The sequence below is a fragment of the Pipistrellus hanaki genome, assembly GCF_964339955.1.
Source record: "Pipistrellus hanaki genome assembly, chromosome: 8".
In the NCBI taxonomy this organism is placed as follows: domain Eukaryota; kingdom Metazoa; phylum Chordata; class Mammalia; order Chiroptera; family Vespertilionidae; genus Pipistrellus; species Pipistrellus hanaki.
The window spans coordinates 44,063,254-44,085,413 of record NC_140510.1 but is presented as its reverse complement, the minus strand read 5'-3'; the positions used below and the strand labels follow the sequence as shown (position 1 = coordinate 44,085,413).

At 37.4% G+C, this 22,160-nt stretch overlaps 1 protein-coding gene across 15 annotated transcripts in view; it reads right to left on the bottom strand.

Moving 5' to 3' along the window:
• The window catches only part of PPIG (peptidylprolyl isomerase G), a 36,989-nt gene extending 16,376 nt beyond the window's left edge, over window positions 1–20,613 (bottom strand). For 2 of the 15 annotated variants that reach the window (XM_084892310.1, XM_084892304.1), the window contains exons 1-10: window positions 20,458–20,606; window positions 18,117–18,147; window positions 12,919–12,966; window positions 12,089–12,166; window positions 11,907–11,981; window positions 11,541–11,648; window positions 10,903–10,947; window positions 8,232–8,319; window positions 3,558–3,587; window positions 3,330–3,469 (exon numbers count right to left, since the gene is read on the bottom strand). In XM_084892310.1, coding sequence (XP_084748436.1) covers window positions 3,330–3,469; window positions 3,558–3,587; window positions 8,232–8,319; window positions 10,903–10,947; window positions 11,541–11,648; window positions 11,907–11,981; window positions 12,089–12,149 — 547 coding nt within the window. In that variant the 5' untranslated portion in view covers window positions 12,150–12,166; window positions 12,919–12,966; window positions 18,117–18,147; window positions 20,458–20,606. Of the gene's footprint in view, window positions 1–182; window positions 235–3,329; window positions 3,470–3,557; window positions 3,588–8,231; window positions 8,320–10,902; window positions 10,948–11,540; window positions 11,649–11,906; window positions 11,982–12,088; window positions 12,213–12,918; window positions 12,967–17,743; window positions 17,765–18,116; window positions 18,148–20,037; window positions 20,361–20,457 lie in introns of those variants that run through there. The other 13 variants (XM_084892311.1, XM_084892305.1, XM_084892309.1 and 10 more) reach the window with 10 other exon arrangements.
• Window positions 20,614–22,160: the final 1,547 nt, after the last annotated feature.

The following is a 22,160-nucleotide window of genomic DNA, read 5'->3' as shown; positions in this document are numbered from 1 at the left end:
GACACCCCTACTCTACAGGGATGTACTTTTTATTAGTCTCTAGTTTCTGTTGAAGGTTCTTCTGACTCAGAACCTTCTCTGACTCTGAACCTTCTCAAGCACATTCAAATAGCCACAAAAGCAGAATTTCCAATCTTGCAACAGCAAAGGGAGAAAGGCCCCAGAAGATTGCCCAGACTCACCAAGACCATTTACAGGTGGGCCCAGACAGTCAGATTTCTTCAGAAGTCTTTTTGTTTTCTTTCATGAAGTTAGAAAAAGAAAAAAAAAAGATTCTGTATTTATTTCTTTTTAAACTGGGGTATAAATCTCTCAAACAAGGTTTTAAATGTAATGATGGTGAACACCACAGTGTTGCACAAAGCTTTTTGAATATTCACAATTTAAAATTGTAAGGAGGCCATGAAATTTATAAATTGAATGTAAGACACAGCTCTGCCTAAAAAAAAGATTATATAGATGCATGACAAAATCCATTCTGACCAATGTTCTAAATGCTAACTGAAGGACTGTAGACTAACTTGTGTCAAACTGTGCGATGAAACATAATGATATTTTCCTCTTTCCACAGTGTTATCCAGAATAGCGCAGGCATGGTTGGAAACAAATCTAACCTCTTCAGGAACTATGAGGAGACATTAATCTTCACCAACTGCTGAAACTGGTAAGGGCAAAGTTTGCTACCTTAACATGAGGTTGAGGAACACACATTAAGATGCTACATCAACTTTCAGTACAACTTCCTGGCCATAACAACATGGGCAAAATTAGCATTTATCTCTCCAGGTGAAAAGACATTACAAGAGCACAAATAATATCTAAAGAGTGACATTCATTCACTTTCTCTTCCTTTCAGCAAATATTCAAACACTGATCCTTTAATACCCAAAAATCCCCACAAAAACTGTGATAACAGTTACAAGAGAATCTATGATAACAGTTTATAATTTAAAATGTAACTTTTTAAAAATTATTTTAATCTCTAAATATTCCATAGAACATTCTTAACTATTATAATATAAGCAAAAAATAGATCCTGGCACAGAGACCTTAAAGACTACAAAATGTAAGAAAAAAAAAACTATAGTTCCTATAGAAAAAAAGATGAAGATTTCCTAGATGATATGGGAAAAAATAATATCTTAAAACCAAAATATTCCAATTGTACAAGTGACACTCTCAAGGATTAAATATAAGTAGGTTTAGGGTCTAAAATTTGCAAATAATACAGATGGCTTATTAGTTTTTTCTTTTTAAACAATATATAAGGTATGTAAATGTCTAATCACCATGCTGTATTCCGAAAACTCATATAGTAATTGTATGTCAGCTATAATTAAAAGTTTAAAAATTTTTTAAAGATACTCAACAACTATTCTTTTATTTTAATCCTTACTCAAGAATATGCTTTTCATTGATTTTAGAGAGAGAGAAAAACATCAATGTGAGAGAGAGACATCAATGGGTTGCCTCCTGGACACACCCCAACCAGGACTGAACCCACAACCTGGGTATGTGCCCTCAACCCTTCAGTGCATGGGATGATGTTCTAGCCAACTGAGCCACACAAGCCAGGGCAACACCTCATTCTTTTTTTTTTTTTCCCCCCCTACTTTTATTGAATTCAGAGAAAAAGGGAGTGGGAGAGATAGAAACATCAATTATGAGAGAGACTCATTGATTGGCTGCCTCCTACATGCCCCACCTTGGGGATTAAGCCCACAACCCAGGCACCTGTCCTGATTGGGAATTGAATAGTGACTTCCTGGTTCACAGGTCTACACTCAATCACTGAGCCATGCCAAGTGGGCTCTGTTAACACCTCATTCTTTACGGAATCTTTATGAACACAAGGCATGCATTATACCTGTTGTTTGCAAATAAAGATAGGTAGTCAGACTCATGAACACCAAGAAGTATATACACAGTCCCATTATGAGCTGCAGCATATATTCCTGAAATGGTTTATGAGGTATATATCTGATATGACAAAAAAGGAAAGGAATCTATCAGAATCAAAATTAAGTGCAGAGACAGGAAATAAAACAAATTGTGCGTATTCCTTTTATAGATATGTTGATTTCAGGGGGGGGGGGGAGAGAGGGAGAAAAGGAGAGAGGAAAGAGAGAGAGAGAGAGAGAGAGAGAGAGAGAGAGAGAGAGAGAGAGAGAGAGATATTGATTGAGAAACTCATCAATAATGAGAATCACTGATCAGCTGCCTCCTGCATGCCCCTCACTGGGGACCAAAGCCACAACCTGAGCATGTAAACTGACCAGGAACTGAACCTTGATTTCCTGGTTCATAGGTCAATGCTCAACCACTGAGCCATGCCAGCAAGGCAAAATGTGCGTATTTCTAAATGTTACAGAGGAACTCAGTATACCTAAAACTTGAGAACAGAATGTTCTACTTAAGTCAATTCTGAAAGGAACGTTAAAGACTAATGACTTAGTGACATAACAGAAAGAGTTCTAGATTTGGAGCCTGCAAACTAACTTGGGTTTGAGGCGTAGTTCCCTGATGTGGTAAATACATCTTCATCTGTAAAATAGGGGAAATATTATAGGACTTTTGTGAAGATCAGTAAAGATTATAGGTGATTCTTGCCTTTGTTAACCATGAAAAACTAAGTATTGATGTAATTGGTCCCTAGACTAGTAAAAATATTGTAGTTCAACATTTTATCGCTTTCTATACAAATTTGAAGGTAATTCCACTATTTTTAGAGTGTCAAACTCAATCATCTGTAATAAATGGTAGCAGTTACATATTTGATATGTAATATAAAGACTTAAAATATTTACTTAAAGTTCTTACAATTTCAGATAATATCATATCAAACTATTAGTCATGGTAATTTTAATTGTCCTGGACTAAATAAAAGAAGTTTTTCAAACATGCCAGATACTCCTGAATCTAAGCAGTACATGAAGGGGAAATAATTTATTCCCCTAAAGTTTCTTAGTCTATATTATTCTCCTCAATTGTCATCTTTTTTTCCACTCTTTCTTTCCCTAGAAAATAATTATTTTTCACGCTACCTAGGCAACTAAGTTTTTTTAAAACTCTCCTCCCCCACCAAAAAAAAGTGGAAGCAGGACAAATTACTGCAAACTAATAATAAGAAAAAGTAAGTTGTTCTGTGGTAAACGAACAATGTATGAAATAAAACGTTTTTTAAAAATGACATTTAAAAATCAAAAATATATTTGAAACACAAAATTCAATTATTTATATCCACTTTAATGTGAACCTTATGCCAACCATTTAGAGTGTCTGCTGTTTTGTATGCATAAGAATTATCAGAAATATGTACTTGTTCTTACCTTTAGATTTGGGAATTAGCTCTCCACAACTGAGTATCCGCACCTCAGCAAATGGTTTGCTAGCTGCATCTGTTTTCTGATTTTCTATTTCCCTCACAACTTCTTGACCAGAAATCACTTGCCCAAAAACAACATGATGCCTAAAGAGTCACATAAAAGTGATTAAATAAAAGCTTCTTCTTTTAATATTAATTTAAAGTAGGTTTTAAAGTTAATTAAAATATTTACCCATCTAAATGAGGAGTTGGTTTTGTTGTTCTTTTGGAAATCATCAGACAGAAGAATAAAAACAAAGTCAGAGAAAAACAAAGTTAGCATCTCTATAAAGGAAAAGAAAATAACTGCATTGGAAACAAAGTTGTACAAACAAATCATACATCTTAACATAATACTTATTACATTAAACTTAAGTAGAATAGAATGCCATATGCTTTCCGCATAATGAATTTTAAAAAACTTTTTCTGATTATAAAAGTAATGCCTACACACTGCTGGACTAAATAAAAATTTTCAAACATGCCAGATACTTCTGAATCTAGGCAGTACATGAAGAGGAAATAATTTATTCCCTTAAAGTTTCTTAGTCTATGTTATTCTTCTCAATTTACATGTATTTAAAGTTAACATTACATGTATTTAAAGTTAACATTTTGGTGTTATTTCTATCCATCTATGTTTTTTGCATGTGATTGGATTCTTACTGAATATTCATGGTTGTATATTGTTCCACTATATGGATATACCAAAATTTGTCAAACCATTCCACTAGTTAATGATTTAACAATAGTATTTTTTAAAAATATATATTTTATTGATTTTTTACAGAGAGGAAAAGAGAGGGACAGAGAGCTAGAAACATCGATGAGAGAGAACCATCAATCAGCTGCCTCCTGCACACCCCCTACCGGGGACGTGCCTGCAACCAAGGCACATGCCCCTGACCGGAATCGAACCCTGGATCCTTCAGTCCCCAGGCCAACGCTCTATCCACTGAGCCAAACCGGTTTTGGCAACAATAATATTTTTAATCTTAATACTTTAAATAGTTAAATCATAGATCATATTCTGATGGCTCTCACACATTTCCTGTTGAACCCGAACAGTAACGTATAATGTTCATAAATTGTTAAATTACCTGTCAAAGTTTAAAATTTTAGATGTTTTTACATAAAAATCTAGATTTTAGACCTTCTGAAAACTGGGAAGATGTAGGACCCGACACATGGGAATAGTTGGCCAGACCGAGAATCCCTGCCTTCTTTAACACAGGAATTAATAGTTCGGTTTCTTGTCCCAGTAGTCTTTACTTATATTATTTCTTAAGATCTGTAGTTTTTTGAGTTTGTTACCCCTGTCATAAAGTAAACTTCATGTTGAAGAGAGATCTTGATTAAAACTTTGGATAAAACCCCAAGAAAGAAATTTTTTTTTTAATGAATAAAATATATTTTTAAAACCCTTTCTTTTTCCACATTAGCCTTACAAGCATTGTGGTTAAAAGAAGGCTGCTACTTGAGTAGCTAGTAGGACATACTAGATGGGCATTATATAAGATTTATTATTTTTTAAAAATCTTATCAAAAAAGACATTAGAATTTTGGAAGTAGAAATACCATTTAAGTTAACTAATAGTTCATCCAGAGCATTGGCCTATGGACTGAAGGGCCCAGGTTAGATTCCAGTCAAGGGAACATGCCCAGGTAGTGGGCTCGATTCCCAGTAGGGGGCATGTAGAGGGCAGCAGATCAATGATTCTTTCTCATAATTGATGTTTCTATCTCTCCCTCCCTCCCCTTTCCTCTCTGAAATCATTAAAAATATATTTGAAAAAAAGTTAACCATTGGTTAAAGCACATACAATACTACTAAAAAAAATTCTAACATATGCATTTATTTTTAAAAGTACACCTTACTTTTAAAACTAATAACCCATTGTTTCCTCACTGTTAAATAGCTGTACTTACTTGAACTTGCTAAAAGCACTTAGAAATGTAAAAACCTAGGTGTATAATTTGTATGCATTATGTTACATTCAATGTGCAGGTATGTGTACATGCATAATCTGCATCTAGATATAGTTAATCCTCACTCCACAGATTTCATATTTTGCAAGTTTACTTGCTCACTAGATTTTTTTTTTGTAATCCCTAAAGCAATTTCATAGTTATTTTCATGGCCATTCTCTCTCAGATTGGTGAAAAAGGTTGTTGATGAGAAATATGGAAAAATGGGAACTCTTATAACAGTGCTGGTAGAAACATAAAATGATGTAACCACTGTGAAAAACATTCTGATGGCTTCTCAAAAAGCTAAAAGTGCTCTGGCTGGTGGGGCTTGTTTAATATCCAGTCAGGGCACATGCCCAAGTTGAGGAAGCCTATCAATGTTTAGTTCTCTCACATTAATGCTTCTCTTTCTTTCCCTGCCTTTCTCTAAAAATCAATTTTATAGATTTCTTCTTTTTTTAAAAAAAATACATTTTATTGATTTTGTACAGAGAGGAAGGGAGAGAGATAGAGAGCTAGAAACATCGATGAGAGAGAGTCATCGATCAGCTGCCTCTTGCACACCCCCTACTGGGGATATGCCCGCAACCAAGGTACATGCCCTTGACTGGAATCGAACCCAGGACCTTTCAGTCCCCAAGCCGACGCTCTATCCATTGAGCCAAACCGGTCTTGGCTCTAAAAATCAATTTTAAAAAAGTTAAACATAAATTCCCATACGACCCAGCAGTTCTGACTCCGAGGTATGTAGCCAAAAGAACTAAAAACAGGGACTCGTGGAAAGAGGTAAAATGAAATCAATACTTGGAGGGAAGATTCAGTGAATATACTTGAAAGATGTTATGAACTTAACAGAGATTTTGGTTAACATAGATAGAAGAATTTTATCTAAAAAAGGAAAATCAATTATTATATATATTAATCTATTGTTTGAATGTACAGTGCTTTATATAATTAACATATATATGTGTTAATTATATATGTTAATTATATATATATGTCCTGAACTGGAATTGAACCTTGACCTGGTTTATGGTCCATGCTCAACCACTGAGCAACTCTGGCTGGGTTGTTTTACACTTTTTTTTTTTAACGGAGAGAAAGGGAGATGAATAGAGTTAGAAACATCGATGAGAGAAACATTGATCAGCTGCCTCCTGCACACCTCCGACTGGGGATGTGCCTGCAACCATGCCCTTGACCAGAATCACTCTATCCACTGAGCCAAACCAGTTAGGGCTGTTTTACATATTTTTAATTTTTTCTTTGTATATTGCTGCATTGAATTCCAAAAAAAATGTATAGTTTAGTATCAGCAGTAAGTACCAATTTTATGAGATCCTTAACACTGGGTATGATAATTGATTTTTCCTTTTTGAGATAAAATTCTTCTATGGTAACCAAAATCTCTGTTAAGTTTATAACATCTTTCAAGTATATTCACTGAATCTTTCCTCTAAGTGTTCATTTCATTTTACCTCTTTCCGCGAGTCCCCGTTTTTAGTTCTTTTGGCTACATACCTCGGAGTCAGAACTGCTGGGTCGTATGGGAATTTATGTTTAACTTTTTTTAAAAGAATTTTAAAATTGATTTTTAGAGAAAGGCAGGGAAAGAAAGAGAAGCATTAATGTGAGAGAACTTAACATTGATAGGCTTCTTCAACTTGGGCATGTGCCCTGACTGGATATTAAACAAGCAACCTTTTGGTGCACGGGACAACCATTTTTTTTAAGGATTCATCGAGTAGAAATTTTGAAGATAAATAGAAGCCAGGTGTTTCACTGTTGAAGAAGAGCTACAAATATGGAATGGAAAAACACTAGAATACACATGGTGCTGATGGACTTTAGTTATTCTCAGATCAGGCTAGTTTAAGGCTCTTGAAAGGGAGAGCAAATCTGTTCCCATAGGACATGATAAAAAATACATGTTACAAACAAGAGTTCTGGGTCACAATTTTTTTATAGTCATAATTACAAAACATCAGCAGTATTAGCTTTGGGGTTACAAACATATTTAATGAGTAGGCAAATTCACATGTACAGAATCTTAATGAGGACTGATTTTATTTTACTTTTTGTAATTATGTAATTTATGGAGAGATACTCTGGAAATATCCTATTCATTGTTAAACATGCCCTCTAGATGAGCCAGCATGGCTCAGTGGTTGAGCGTTGACCCATAAATCAGGAGGTCACAGTTCGATTCCTGGTCAGGGCACATGCCCTGGTTGGGGCCTCAATCCCCAGTGTGGGCGTACAGGAGCTGATCGATGATTATCTCTCATCATTGATGTTTCCCTCTCTTCTTTCTCCCCCTCTCCTCCTCCCTCCTTCTTCACTCCCTCTTCCTTCTTGCCTGAAATCATTATTTATTTAAAATGAAAAAATATAGTTTTAAAAAATATATATGCCCACTAAATCTACCACCTAAAAATAACTCTTTTCTTAATTATTACTGAGATGACTGTAAATATAGTGACTTTTTTACTGCATCATTCCTTTTACATTAATGAGTTGATATTCTACTAAAGAACAGCTCTTGTGTTTCCCATTATTTACTCATTTTTATATCTATGCACTCCTAGACTTGTTTTATTTGATAATCCAACACTTTTTGATTGTCAAATTGTCCTACAATGGCCAGTGGAAACACCACCCCCTCAAATTGGCTCCTGTCTTCTTGACAAATTTTCAATCATTTGAAAACTTTAGTAGTATAATTCAACTCCCCTTTCAATAATATTCCCTTCTTCAACAATTCCTTGTTGTCCCTTCTTTAAAAATGCCCACCCCTTACGGGGCCCTCCTCTATTTATTAGGGATCAAGGGCAGGCACACAAAAAAAAGACACACCATGAGAAATATTTTCAGCTATCAGATCATAAATACTTACATGAAAAACTGAGAACCATTTGTATCCTTCCCTCTGTTGGCCATTGACAAGAGAAATTCTTTGTTGTGTTTAACAGCAAAACTCTCATCTACAGAGAAGCAAAGTTTTCAGTTACATTACTTAAAAATTACCTCCAAAATTATTCCCACTCCTCTTCATGTCTTACGTCCATGACATGTGCTCCTTAGTACCAGTAAAATTTAGATGAAAGTCAGATTAAAAGAAGAATCAAATATTAAGCAATTTCCTTCCCCATCTTTTTAAAGTTCTTTTTTTTAAAACCTCACCACAGGATATATTTATTGATTTTAGAGAGGAAGGTGCAGAGAAACATGATGAGACAGAAATATTGATCAGTGGTCTCCTGTATGTATGTGCTCCCTGACCAAAGATGGAACCTACAACGCAGACACAGCCTTGACCAGGAATAGAACCCGTAAGCTGTTTGTGTATGGGACCACACTCCAATCAATCAAGCCACCCAGCTGGGGCTCTACATCTTTTTATATTAATATATTTCTAATTTTCAATCCCTTGCTATAAACTCCAATTATTGCATCAATCCCCTTTCTTTCCACTTATGTTTTTTTTGGAAAGGGCAAATTTCTTTGTTTAAACAAAAAAATGAAACTTTCCTACAAAACAAGAAAAGAATCCAGATATAATTTTTTTATATTGCCCCCCTTTAAGAATTGAAAATAAGGAATGCTTCACAAATTTGTGCATTATCCTTGTGCATAATCTTCTCTGTATCATTCCAATTTAGTATCTGTGCTGCCAAAGCCATACTATTTATTTTACTTCTGAGTAATTCTGACCATAAAGAGGTACTCTTTAACTTAATCTCTGCCACAGCATCACTTAGTGCAAAGAGCAGCTTGCCTTCCAATCTTGCATTAGAATGAAAACTAAGCAAGTGAAATTTGAAACAAAATTCACTGAATACCAAAGGTGAAAGATGGATAACAAGAAATATTTCCCCATTCACATATTCATAGTCTATCAAATGATCTGCACATCAATAAAAAATTCTAGCGAGGAAACTGAAATCTGGGAAAAACGTTATAGCTAAATTTTGGAATATCACGGAGAGTTTAAAAATTTTTCACAGAAAAATTGACCCAAAATTTGGATATTGTTACTAGAAATACTGCTGAATCACCTTTAATAAAGGTTAAAGATCATTCAATATCCATTTATAGTAAAGACTCTCAACAAAGTGAGTACAGAGAGAATATGCCTAAATATAATAAAGGCCATTTGTGACAAACCTACAGCTATGGGATACTGAATGGTAAAAAGCTGAAAGCTTTCCCTCTTAAGATCAGAATGAGATAAGGATGACCACTCTTGCCACTTTTATTCAACAGTAGAGGCCCAGTGCATGAATTCGCACACTGATGTGGTCTCTTGGCCTGGCCTGCACCCTCTTGTAATCTGGGACCCTTCGGGGGATGTCAGAGAGCCAGTTTCAGCCTGATCCCTGCAGGCCAGGCTGAGGGACCCCACTGGTGCAGATCGGAGCTGCGGAGGGATGGCGGGAGGGCTCCAAGGTGTGTCCAGCTATATCACCCAGTCCTCATTGGCTGGACCCCAGCAACAAGCTAACCTACAGGTAGGAGTGTCTGCCCCCTGGTTGTCAGTGCACGTCATAATGACTGGTCCTAGTCAAATGAGGGGTAGGCACTTAGCATATTAGGCTCGGACATCCCTCACAATCTGGGACTGCTGGCTCCTAACCGCTCGCCTGCCTGCCTACCTGATCACCCCTAACTACTCTGCCTGTCTGCCTCACCACCCCTAACCACTCTGCCTGCTTGCCTGCCCGCCCCTAACTGCCTCTTGCCTTGGCCCCCGTCACTGCAGCTCCTTTGGAAGGACATCCAGAAGGTCATTTGGCTATCCGATCTAATTAGCATATTATGCTTTTTTTTATTATAGATCACTTAAATCCTTCAAATAATATGATGTATGTCCTATACCAAAAACAAAAATTCTATCTCTATTAAAAGTCTATGAAATTTTTTAAAACATATTTTTTTATTGATTTTTAGAGAGGTGAGAAGAGGGAGAAAGAGACACATCAATGTGAGTGCAGAACATTAATTGGCTGCCTCCTGCAAGCTACCTACTGGGGGTAGAACCTGCAACCTGGGCTTTGTGCCCTGATTAGGAATTGAACTAGCAACCTTTTGGTGCATGGTACAATACCCAACCAACTGAGCTAAATTGGCCACGGCATATTTTATAAAATTTTTCACGAGAGCCAAAACCGGTTTGGCTAAGTGGATAGAGTGTCGGCCTGCAGACTGAAAGGTCTCGGGTTCGATTCCGGTCAGGGGCATGTACCTTAGTTGCGGGCACATCCCCAGTGGTGGGTGTGCAGGAAGCAGCTGATCGATGTCTCTCTCATCGATGTTTCTAACTCTCTATCCCTCTCTCTTCCTCTCTGTAAAAAATCAATAAAATATATTTTTGAAAGAGAAAATAAATTTTTTTCACAAGAAAATTTACCTAACAACAAAAATTACCTCCAGAATAGTTGAAGGTAGATGGATATCAGTACAGTATACTCTGTTTACTAGTAAATAATCTTATTGATTTAATAGAGAAAATCAAGTGAATAGAAACCATTAAAAACACAATTTAAAATAAAAATAAACATTTTTACCTTCAAAAAATCCTCCATAAATAGATTCCCCTCCTCGTCCATTTCCTAGGGATGAAAAACATGGATTCTTAGAATTCTCAAAACAGTAACCTCTTTGAAGGTGCTACCTAAACAAAATGCTTCTTAGAAAATTAGTGCTTAAATGACTTTCAATACTACTCAAAGGTACATAGCAAATCGTAGTTAATACTGACAAGATCCCAAATTACTTTCTTTCCCTTACGATACAATATTAAGAATATGACAAAATCTATTAAGATAAGGGCCACACACACACTGGTCAATTCTAATGATGATTATGTAGGGTTTTCAACAGAAATTGCTGACCGTTTTGATGTTTTTATAATAAAAAATAAAGGTAAAAACTATATGGTAGGTAAGGATTACCAGCTGTGAGGAAATCAAACACATACACTGATAGGTTACTAATGGAGAAATACAGTATTTTGTTTTTTATCAAGAAGCAAATTTCTAAAATTAATATATACTTCAAAGGTGAAATTATTGCCTGTGCTTCCTTCTTTCAACTTATTTCTATGAGTACTTCTAATTAATAGGGCAAATAAATAAAATTGAAGATTTGAGATCTAGGATATTTAACAAGGAATAAATAATTTTTTTGTGAATCAAAGTCTTACCTTCACTGAAGTCACCACCCTGAACCATAAAATCTTTGACAACTCTGTGAAAGAGACAGCTCTTATAATGCAATGGCTTCTGAGTTGATTTCCCTGTTCCCTTTTCACCTATTAAAAAAAAAAAAAATTAGTAGGCCATTTAATAGAAAGAATATCAAGGAAGTAGTATTAAAGCATAATTAATGATGAAAGCTTTCACCCTGTAAAATAAACAATATATCCTTTTTAAACTATTGAATTTTCACTCATTCAACCATTTATTACTGCATGTTAAGAATAAAAAGTAATATGCATAAAGAAATCTTTTAAAATTTGTTTAAATAAAAAATACGACTACTGTTAGAGAAATTGAAAATATCCACAAACCTGTACAAAGACAACGAAAGTTCTCGCATGTTTTGGGACACACGTCAGAAAATAATTCAAAGACAACTCTTCCAGCTTAAAAAAGAAAAAAAGAACAAAAGGAGTTGGCTTAAACTTTCTTACTAATTTAAAATATTAAATACTCATTTATAAATGTTAAATAAGAACATTAATCTTCTTACCTGGTTGATTATTAATAGCGATGTCAAAAAAACATCGTGGACGTTGAACCTTTATTCCCATGGCTCCAATATTTCAATCTAGGAGTAAAATACAGTTTTCAGACAAAGATTTCTTCAAAAATGTCTGTAAAAAATGTTTTGTGGAGCATAAACTAGAAGTGTAGTCTGATATTTATTTTGCTACTTCTGTGGCATAAAGCAGAGATCCTTTTCTTTTAGAGACAGACTGCATTTCTGAGGCGCACAGGAAAGGCGGGGAGGCTTAGCCCTGGACACTGTGGCTCCGTTGGAGATCCTCCCGTGCACAGAAGGGTCTTCGGTTGGATTCCCTGGTGCATACAGGAGGCAATCAATCGATGTTTCTCTTTCTCTCTCTCTAAAGATCAATAGAGACATAAAAAAAGAGAAAGAAAGAAAAGGCTTAGCCATTATACAATACGAAAGGCCCAGTGTATGAAATTCATGCATTAGGAGGGACCCTAGGCCTGGCCGGCAATCAGGGCGGATCAGGTTCCCTGATCCCGCCTTCTCCTTCCCTCGCCCCGGCATCACACCACCTGCAGTTCCCCGCCTCTTCCTTCCCTTGCTCCCTCAGCACCCTGCAGCTGCTGCTGGTCACCCGCCATGCCCTGCACTGCCCTGATGGTCAGCACATATCATAGTGAGAAAGTGAACTGCTATTCTCCCTGTTGAACTCCTGAGGGGACACTTTGCATAATAGCCTTTATGTACATAGATAATTTCCATTTTAACAACCAAATACAGATTGCAACCCCAAACAGAAAACTGTAGTAAGTGTGTATGACTAGTGAACTCAAAAACCAAATTACCTTTAAATAGAGAAAAATCAAGGACAAAATGATCCAATCCTTTCAGCCCTGGAAAACAAAAGGAGAGTTTTGATTAAAATAGTGGTTTTAAAAAGAAAACATGCAAATCTCTAAAAAAAACAAAGCAATACAAAAATAAATCATCAAGGAAGAAAGGGGGATAATTTAACAACAGTAATAAATGGTTCATTTATATTTTGAGTAAAAGCACATTAAGTTTTACGTATGATATGTTCTAATCATGAACAATAGCATTTATTGCCCTAGATCACATGTGTCAAACACAAGGCCCGCGGGCCAAATCCAGCCCGCCAGGCCTTACAATGTGGCCCGCACCGCGCTGTCATCACTGCACTCCGCTGTCAGTTTATGACACTGTCAGTTTATGACTGTTCAGTAAAACATTCGGCCCGCGATTTAGGCTGGATTTTAGATTTTGGCCCCTTCTCTGATTGAGTTCGACACCCCTACCCTAGATAGTTTGGCTCAGTGGATAGAGCGTTGGCTTGCAGACTCAAGGGTCCCAGGTTTGATTGCGGTCAAGGGCTTGTAACCTTGGTTACTGGCACATCCCCAGTAGGGGTGTGCAGGAGGCAGCTGATCGATGTTTCTCTCTCATTGATGTTTCTAAATCTCTCTCCCTCTCCCTTCTTCTTTGTAAAAAAATCAATAAAATATATATATTTTAAAAACAATAGCATTAATATGCTAGTATAGACACAAAAAAAATCAGAAACATCAATAATGAGAGAATTATTGATTGGCATGCCCCGCACAAGGATTGAGTACTGACAGGGAACCGAACGGTGACCTCCTGGTACATGGTACACACAACCCTGACTCATAATGGCCCTGTGATTACAGAGATTTTTTAAGAGTAATTCCCAATACAGTATCCACTCTTCTGGAAACAAAATGCAAAACTCTTAAGGTTTTATGCTTTAAACTGGTTTATACCATAAACCAGTAAAATTCAACTACTAGGAATCTACTGTATGGAACTACCCTAAATTTAGAAAGCCTTCAAGTATAAAGTTGGTCATCTTAGTGCTCATTTTAGTAACATGTAATCAGAAGCAATCTATTAAATTTTATGAAAATTGGTTAAATTATAGTCTCTGGTTAAACACAATATATTATTAAAGCAATGCTTATAAAAATTAATAATTTAGAAAGTGCTCATAATTTGTTAAAAATAATCAACATAACAGTATATGTAACATAATTATAATTACATACACTACTCCTGTCCCACCAAGGCAAAGATTTACAAAAAGAAAAACATGAACCCTAAATGGTTTGGCTCAGTGCATAGAGCGTCAGTCTGTGGACTGAAGGGTCCCAGATTCGATTCCGGTCAAGGGCATGTACCTTGATTGTGGGCACATCTCCAGTAGGGGGTGTGCAGGAGGCAGGTGATTGATGTTTCTAACTCTATCCCTCTCCCTTCCTCTCTGTAAAAAATCAATAAAATATATTTTAAAAAAAGAAAAAGAAAAGAAAAAAAATGATGGGAAGGAAATAATCATTACTGTTTCAGCAATTTTCAACTAGTGTGCAACAAGAGGTACACTGTGAACTGCAAAAAATGTTTAAAACATGCAAGACCAAGCCAAGACCGGTTTGGCGCAATGGACAGAGTGTTGGCCTGGGGACTGAAAGGTCCCGGGTTCGATTCCGGTCAAGAGCGTGTCCCTCGGTTGCGGGCATATCCCCAGTAGGGGGTGTGCAAGAGGCAGCTGATCGATGTCTATCTCTCATCCATGTTTCTAACTCTCTATCTCTCTCCCTTCCTCTCTGTACAAAATCAATAAAATATATTTAATAAATAAATAAATAAATAAATAAATAAATAAATAAAACATGCAAGACCTGACTATTTAGTCACAGAAACTAACTTCCTTTCCCCTTGCATTGTCAAATAAAAAAATGACAACATCCAATACGACAACAGCCACCTAGTGTAAATAAATAAAAATTATAACAATATTTTTTTGTCAGATAGGCAAAAATCATGTTTGGTGTGCCAAAGAATTTTAGTAATAAGTTTATGTGTGTCATGAGATAAAAAAAATTGAAAATTACTTGTTTGATTGTAAGACTGGAGACAGTTTTTGTCTCACTGTGCTTCTTTTCTACTTTTAATAAACACAATTGCTATTATAAAGAAAAAGTGAATAATAAAAAAGAAAATGTATATATAACCTCCGAAGAATATATAGAATGTACACATATGGGAGGGCTATTATATTTAGGCTATGCCACATAAGGATACTTTTCATAGATATAGATTAAAAAATGATAAATATGCCTTAATTCAAGAAAGACGCAAGATAGCAAATTATCATTAAAAGCACTACACAAATCTTGAGAACATAAATGTTCTAATATTTAAAGCTAATGAAGAACAATGGTGACACAACAGATGACAACACTATATCCGTAACATTATTTAAACCAGATTTTATCTAGTCAGAAATAGGACATTATTTCTTCTATGAACTCCTGATACTACTCAAATAATACACAAAACCAAACACAAGACAAACACCTGGTCAATTTTTCTTTTCTTTTTTTCTCAAGAAAAAGTAAAGAGAAAATAATTCAGGGAAAAATCAAGCCTATGCAATTTTCAGTAAAATAGATGAATTTCCTAAGAATGGTGAATAATGAAATCGTTTAGTTTAGCAGTCCATAGATGTTCTATTTGCTGCAAATTTGTTTAATCTAAATGAGTTGCAGCTATTTCTATAAAATCAATATAAAAAATAATCATTCCTAGCCTCATTCCTGTATAGCAATCACAAGTCTCCCTCATTAGATGAGGTATAAGCTTCAGTTTGACCTAGTTTCCACTATTGCCTATTAGCTGTTACCATTTATTATGTACTGTACTTGACCTCATGCACTCACCTCACCTGCCCTACCCCTTCAGAAATCTGAACTTGATATTTAATTTCATCTACTTTATTCATATAAAAATACTTTAAAATAGGATAATAAAGTTAATAAGATTACAAAAAAAAAATCAGACGTAAACTATAAAATTCTGGCTTTTAGCTATAACTTATTTTTTATAGTAATTTCATCTTTATTTTTAATATATGTATGTTCATTGATTTCAGAGAGGAAGAGGGAGAGATAGACACATCAATGATGAGGTAGAATCATTGATCAACTGTCTCCTGCATGCCCCACACCAAGGATCGACCCCACAAACCAGGCATGTGCCCTGACTGGGAATCAAGCTGTGACCTCCTGGTGCATGGATCAACAGTCAACTACCAAGTCACACCGATGGGGCAAGCTGTAACTTTTAATATTTTTCATATATACTTCTACTTTTTTCTAAGTAAAGAGAATCACATGTTGATTTAAATGTTTATCAAAAGTATCAGTTACTTTTGTATGTGAATAGATATGTTATAATATTTTAAAATATAAGTGCTAGGATTATAAAGTTCTACCAACAAATATGCATATTTCATAAAAATATCAGAGGTAACAAGTCATATATAAAAATTTAAATCTTATAAGTTCATTCGTAAAATAATTTCCATATTCACCCAAAAGTAACATAAAGGATGGGGGTGGGAGGGGAAGAAGCATATGGGCAATTAATTATTAAAATATATGGTAAAGGACAAGGTATTTAAATATAATTAGGCAATAAAAATACAGTGACTTCATTATATTCAAAGAATTATTCACACAGTGTGAGGGAATCAGTATATTACTGAATCTTAAAAAAGTAGATAGTAAGTCCTTTTAAACTGTTAATATCAAGATGATCAGCAGGTTTTTGCCCTTTCTGATTCCCTTGGTTAATTCCAAGTGCCCTTAAATATTCTGCATAGCCAGAGTACACTCTGGGAGTTTCACCCTGACTCTTAAAAGCTTAAGTGACCCTTCAGTTGAATCTTACTTATTTTATCGTAAACTGCTCTGTAAAGTCCTTGAACTGAGAACCTATATATCTTCAAAGCAATGACTGGCCTAGCACTACAATATCAAATAAAAAGAATACTAGTTAATCAAGGGATAACTAGAACTAGCCTTTTTTAAAAAATATATTTTACTAACTTTCCACAGAAAGGAAGGGAGAAGGATAGAGTTAGAAACATCAATCAGCTGCCTCCTGCACATACCCCACTGTGGATGTGCCCACAACCAAGGTACATGCCCTTGACCAGAATCGAACCTGGAACCCCTCAGTCCGAAGGCTAATGCTCTATCCACTGAGCCAAACCAGTCAGGGCTGGACTCTTCTATTAAAAACCAGTGCCTTGGCTCTAGTCAGTTTTTCTCAGTAGTGAGAGTGTCAGCCCACAGACTAAAGGGTGCCCGGTTCGATTCTGGTCAAGGGCGCGTACCTCAGTTGTAGGCTCGATCCCTGGTCCTGGTCAGGCATGTGCAGGAAGCAACCAATTGATGTATTTCTCTCACATCAATGTTTCTCTCTGTCCCTACCTCCCCCACTTCTGCTTTCTCTTAAAAACAATTAACCCTAACTGGTTTGGCTCAGTGGAAAAAGCATTGGCCTTTACTGTTGTTGTTTTTTTGTTTTGTTTTGTTTTCAACATATATTTCTGCATTGGCCTGCAGACTGAAGGGTTCTGGTTCCATTCCAGTAAAGGGCACATGCCCAGGGTTCAGGCTCGATCCCCAGTAGGGGGCATGCAAGAGGCAGCCAATCAATGATTCTCTCATCATTGATGTTTCTCTCTTTACATCTCCCTTCTTCTCTGAAATCAATAAAAAAATATATGTTAAAAAATAAATAGCCCAAGTTAAAAAAATTTTAATATAAAAAATTGATATCTACCTTTATAAGTATGATTTAATTCTATTTCAGAAGATTGCTGCTTATTTTAAGCCACCACTCAAACTAAAAGAGCAGATTTCTTTCTTTTTTTTTTTTTTTTAAATACATTTTATTGATTTTTTACAGAGAGGAAGGAAGAGGGATAGAGAGCTAGAAACGCCGATGAGAGAGAAACATCGACTAGCTGCCTCTTGCACACCCCCTACTGGGGATGTGCCAGCAACCAAGGTACATGCCCTTGACCAGAATCGAACCTGGGACCCTTCAGTCCACAGGCCAAGGCTCTATCCACTGAGCCAAACCGGTCTAAAAGAGCAGATTTCTTGTCTGCACTAACAGTACAACAGTTTTATTGAGTATTCATTATACTTGCCTGTAGCAAATTTCAAGATGCAAGATTTGCCCTGCAGAAATAAAACACATTGAGTTCTTATTAGGACCATATATGCATTAAACAATGGCAAAACCATTGACATGTAAATCAAATGAGAACTGAAACTTGGTGCTAAAATTAAAGCCGGGGGTGGGAGGTAAATGCCATGTGACATAGTAGCAGGATATGCAACAAACTCTTCAATCATTTGAGTCAATAATCAAGTAAAACATCTTAGTACATTAGAATACTAAAAACAGATAATACATTATAATTCTTTTGAAATACCCTATTAGTAAAATAATAAGGAAAAACATCAATACGTATTTCTTTAAAATAGCAACATTGAAAGAATTACAGATGGAGTCCTGATAGCTAACAGAACTAGTTCATTGGTAGCCATAATAGTTCACTATTATGAATGGCTACCAATTTCCCTTTAATTAAAGAATGAACACTGCCTGACAGAAAAATCTAATTTAAAATATACAAAAGGACAAAGACCTTACTTCGAGGCCATGGATAGTGAGTGCAAGATCACAATTGAAAACACCAAAAACTAAGGCCTTTAATAAGTCCCGAGAAATGCAATGTATGCTCTTCACTTCACTGGTACAAGAACTACCAAGTTCTTACTCAAAGCCAATTTTACACAGAATTTTAACAAACCTGAATATTTATTTTTGAAGCCCAGCTTTATGATAGTCTAAAATTAAAAAAAAATCGTTTTATAGATGAAGAAACTGAGGTTCAGAAAGATGGTTTAGTCGGCCCTAGCTGGAAAGCTCAGTTGGTTGAGTGTCCTCAGTGGCTTCACTTCCCCGTCAGGGCACATACAAGAATCAACCAATGAACGCACAAACAAGTGGAACAACAAACTAATGTTTCTGTCTCTCCCTTCCTTTCTCTCTAAAATTAAGAAAAAAAGAAAAAATGGCTGAGCCAGAAACAAATCAGTATTTTGTAACCTATGAAGTCTGCAAACTTGTACACTCCTGACAACAGAGGAAGGCGACCCTGACAACAGCCTGCAACTACAAAAGAAAAAACACACAAAAAACCCCACATCACGTAAAAAGCAAACACAATTCAAAAAATAAAAAAGCACAGAATCCTACAAAAGACCCCGACGATCCCAGTGCACCAATAATACTGAATCATAAAGAAAACATTAAACAAAGTAAAGTGAACTCTTTAAGACATGTTATAAAAATGTCCACCACCCCCCTCCAACCATCCTTCAGGACCGGTAAATTACTGGCCATTCTTTGCCAAATGAAAATACACACATACACACAGTCTCCCTATCTGGTTTAAGCTAATGAAAGTTATCGTACCCCCAAATTTCCAAAAACATTTAATTATTCCTCGGAAGTATGTGTGATCATTATTGCAAAAACTTGGACCTGCACAGAAAGTGCTGTTAGGAGAAGAAATTATTGCACAAAATGGTGCGTTTATAAACATTTTCCAAACGACTGGGAATTCTCCGTTCCCGCAGACCTGGATTTAGCTCCTTTAAGAGGAGCCAAACACACACACACACACACACACACACTCTTCCCCCCGCAAAGGCATATGGAGCTCAGAAGCCGTCACCTTCCCCCTACAGGGATTCTCTTCCTAAAAGGCCTGCGTTGCCCGCGGGCCGTGGGAGAACTTGGAGACAGCTCCGGGATGAGAGCGGAAGAGCCCGGATGTCAGTGCTCGGGGAATGCTTAACCAAGTGGCCTGGGCCACCTAACTAGTCGCGACAGACGCTGTCTCTACGAGGTGGAAAAAAGGTCGCAGGAGGAAAGCCCGTCTTCCACCTACTCTGAACCCCTGTGATCCTGGCTCCCCGCCCGCTCCTCTCCAACTCTTAACCTGACAGGATGTCCGGTTACAGCGCCCCCCGGCCCCGCCAACGCTCCTAACCTACCCACATTCGTGTTTAGTCTTACAATTCGGAAGCATCACAAAACCAGCCTGGCTCCCCAGACTTCAGGCCGCCGTCGCTGCCGCCATATTACAGCTTGTGCGGCAAAATGCGTCAGGGAGGGAGGCGTGCGCCGCGCGGAGAGGGCGGAGGCTGCAGGGGGAGGGCCGCGTCCCGGGCCCGGGTGACGCGGCGGGGAGCCCGCTCCAGGTCCAGCGCCTGCAGGGCCGGCGCCGCGGCCCGCGGGGGTCCCCCTCCGGAAGCCCGCAGCCCCGAGACCTCCCAGGGAAGACGGTTAAGTCGGCAGGGCCTGCGGGGCCGGCTCCGCCCCTCTCCCCGGGCCCTTCCCGCTCTCGGGCCCCGGGTCGGCTGCAAAGGACGCCGCCGCCGCCGCGCAATCAGCACGGGCTCCAAGCCACTCACCTGCACCCGCACGGTCTCCTCCTCCTCCTCCTCCTCCCAGGCCCGGTCCTTCCGAGCGCTTCAAATCTACCGCCGCCAGAAAAGGCGCTAAAGCCCACTACCCGCCTCCCTCCCCCACCGCCCAGTCCCGGTGTGGAGGGGAAGCGGCGCGCCGGAAGTGCGTCACGCGCCGGGCGACCTGAGGTCCCGGCGTTCCCGGGATGGGGTCACCCCGGCCCTGCCTTGAGTTCTGGGATATTGGGGCTTGTGAAATACCTCGTGGATAGGCAGTCTAGTTGGTGGGGACTGTTTGTAACGGTAAGGAGGCCCTCTCATTCGCGAGATGAAGTGCTTCATGGAGAAAACACTTATTTGTTCTTCTTTATTAAAAAGAAAGGCCTACCTTTGAGATGCTCCCAGCCAGTCTGGTTATCTTGGAGCGTTGTCCCTACCTACGCCAAAAAGGTAGCGGATTCTATTCCAGGTCAGGGCACATACAGTACCTAAATGGTGGGTTGGATCCCCAGGTGGGGCGCAACCCATGGATGTTTTGTGTATCTCTCACATCCATGTTTCTCTCTCTAAAAAGGAAGAAAGCCCTAGCTGGTTTGGCTCAGTGGACAGAGCTGATGATTGCGGACTGAAGGGTCCCGGGTTGCAGGCTTGATTCCCAGTTGGGAGCATGCTGGAGGCAGCCAATGGATCAATGATTCTCATCATTGATGTTTCTATCTCTTCCTCTCTGAATCAATGGAAGTATATTTAAAAAATAAAAAACATAGATGAGGATTTTTTTTTTTAAAAAAAAGAAGCTTCCAGTTCTGCTTCTAGTTAATGCTACAACACAAGGTTTTTTTGTTTTGTTTTGTTTTTAGTGCTATTTGAGGAAAAAGGAAAATTACAAAGTCATTGATGCTGTTTTTTTTATATTTTCACAATACCCCATGGTATAGGTTATTATTATTGTTTTGCAGATAAAGAAATTTAGGCACAGGGAGATTAAGTGGCTCCTTTTAAACACAGTTTCTAAATACCATAGCTAGTCTTTGACTCCAAATATATGCTCTGTAGGGGAAATAGGGCATATATTGTTATTATTTTAAGAAATAAGAATCCCTAGATTATCTTAGAAATAAATGCCCACTACTATTTGGGAGGAAGGGTGCTGGGACAGTCCTTGTGGGGATGTGGGCAAGTTTTAAAGGAACTAGCTAAGGAAATTTAGGTTTTTATTATTGTGTAAAAAGAATGTAAGTTATAAACAATAAAAATAAAGAACTTAAGTTATGATTTAAATTTTACACTTATTTATGGGCTGTGAATTAATTATCAACAGTAGTTAGACATGTGGTACATGTAAGGGTCTTGTAAAACAGGACAATTTCTTAAGCTATTGATTGCTTTTATTGCAAGGGAGCAACAGGATACTCCTCTTTGTACAGTTAAATGGTTGTATGATTTACACTTTGCAATGAGGAGAGCAATTCTGCAAGACCTTAAAAAATCTGTTTTATATTAAGCACTATTAAAATGGATTTTCTTCAATATTAGTTTGTTTGATTATTGTTTATTCAGCTTTAATTAGAATATATTTTTATTTAGGTATAACATATACAATAGATTAGTTTCTTAGACTTCTACTTAGTGGTAGAGGTAATGTGTAAATGACATTACTCTTACATTAATGTATTCTTCCTCTTTCTCATCCATTCAGTCAGAAACAT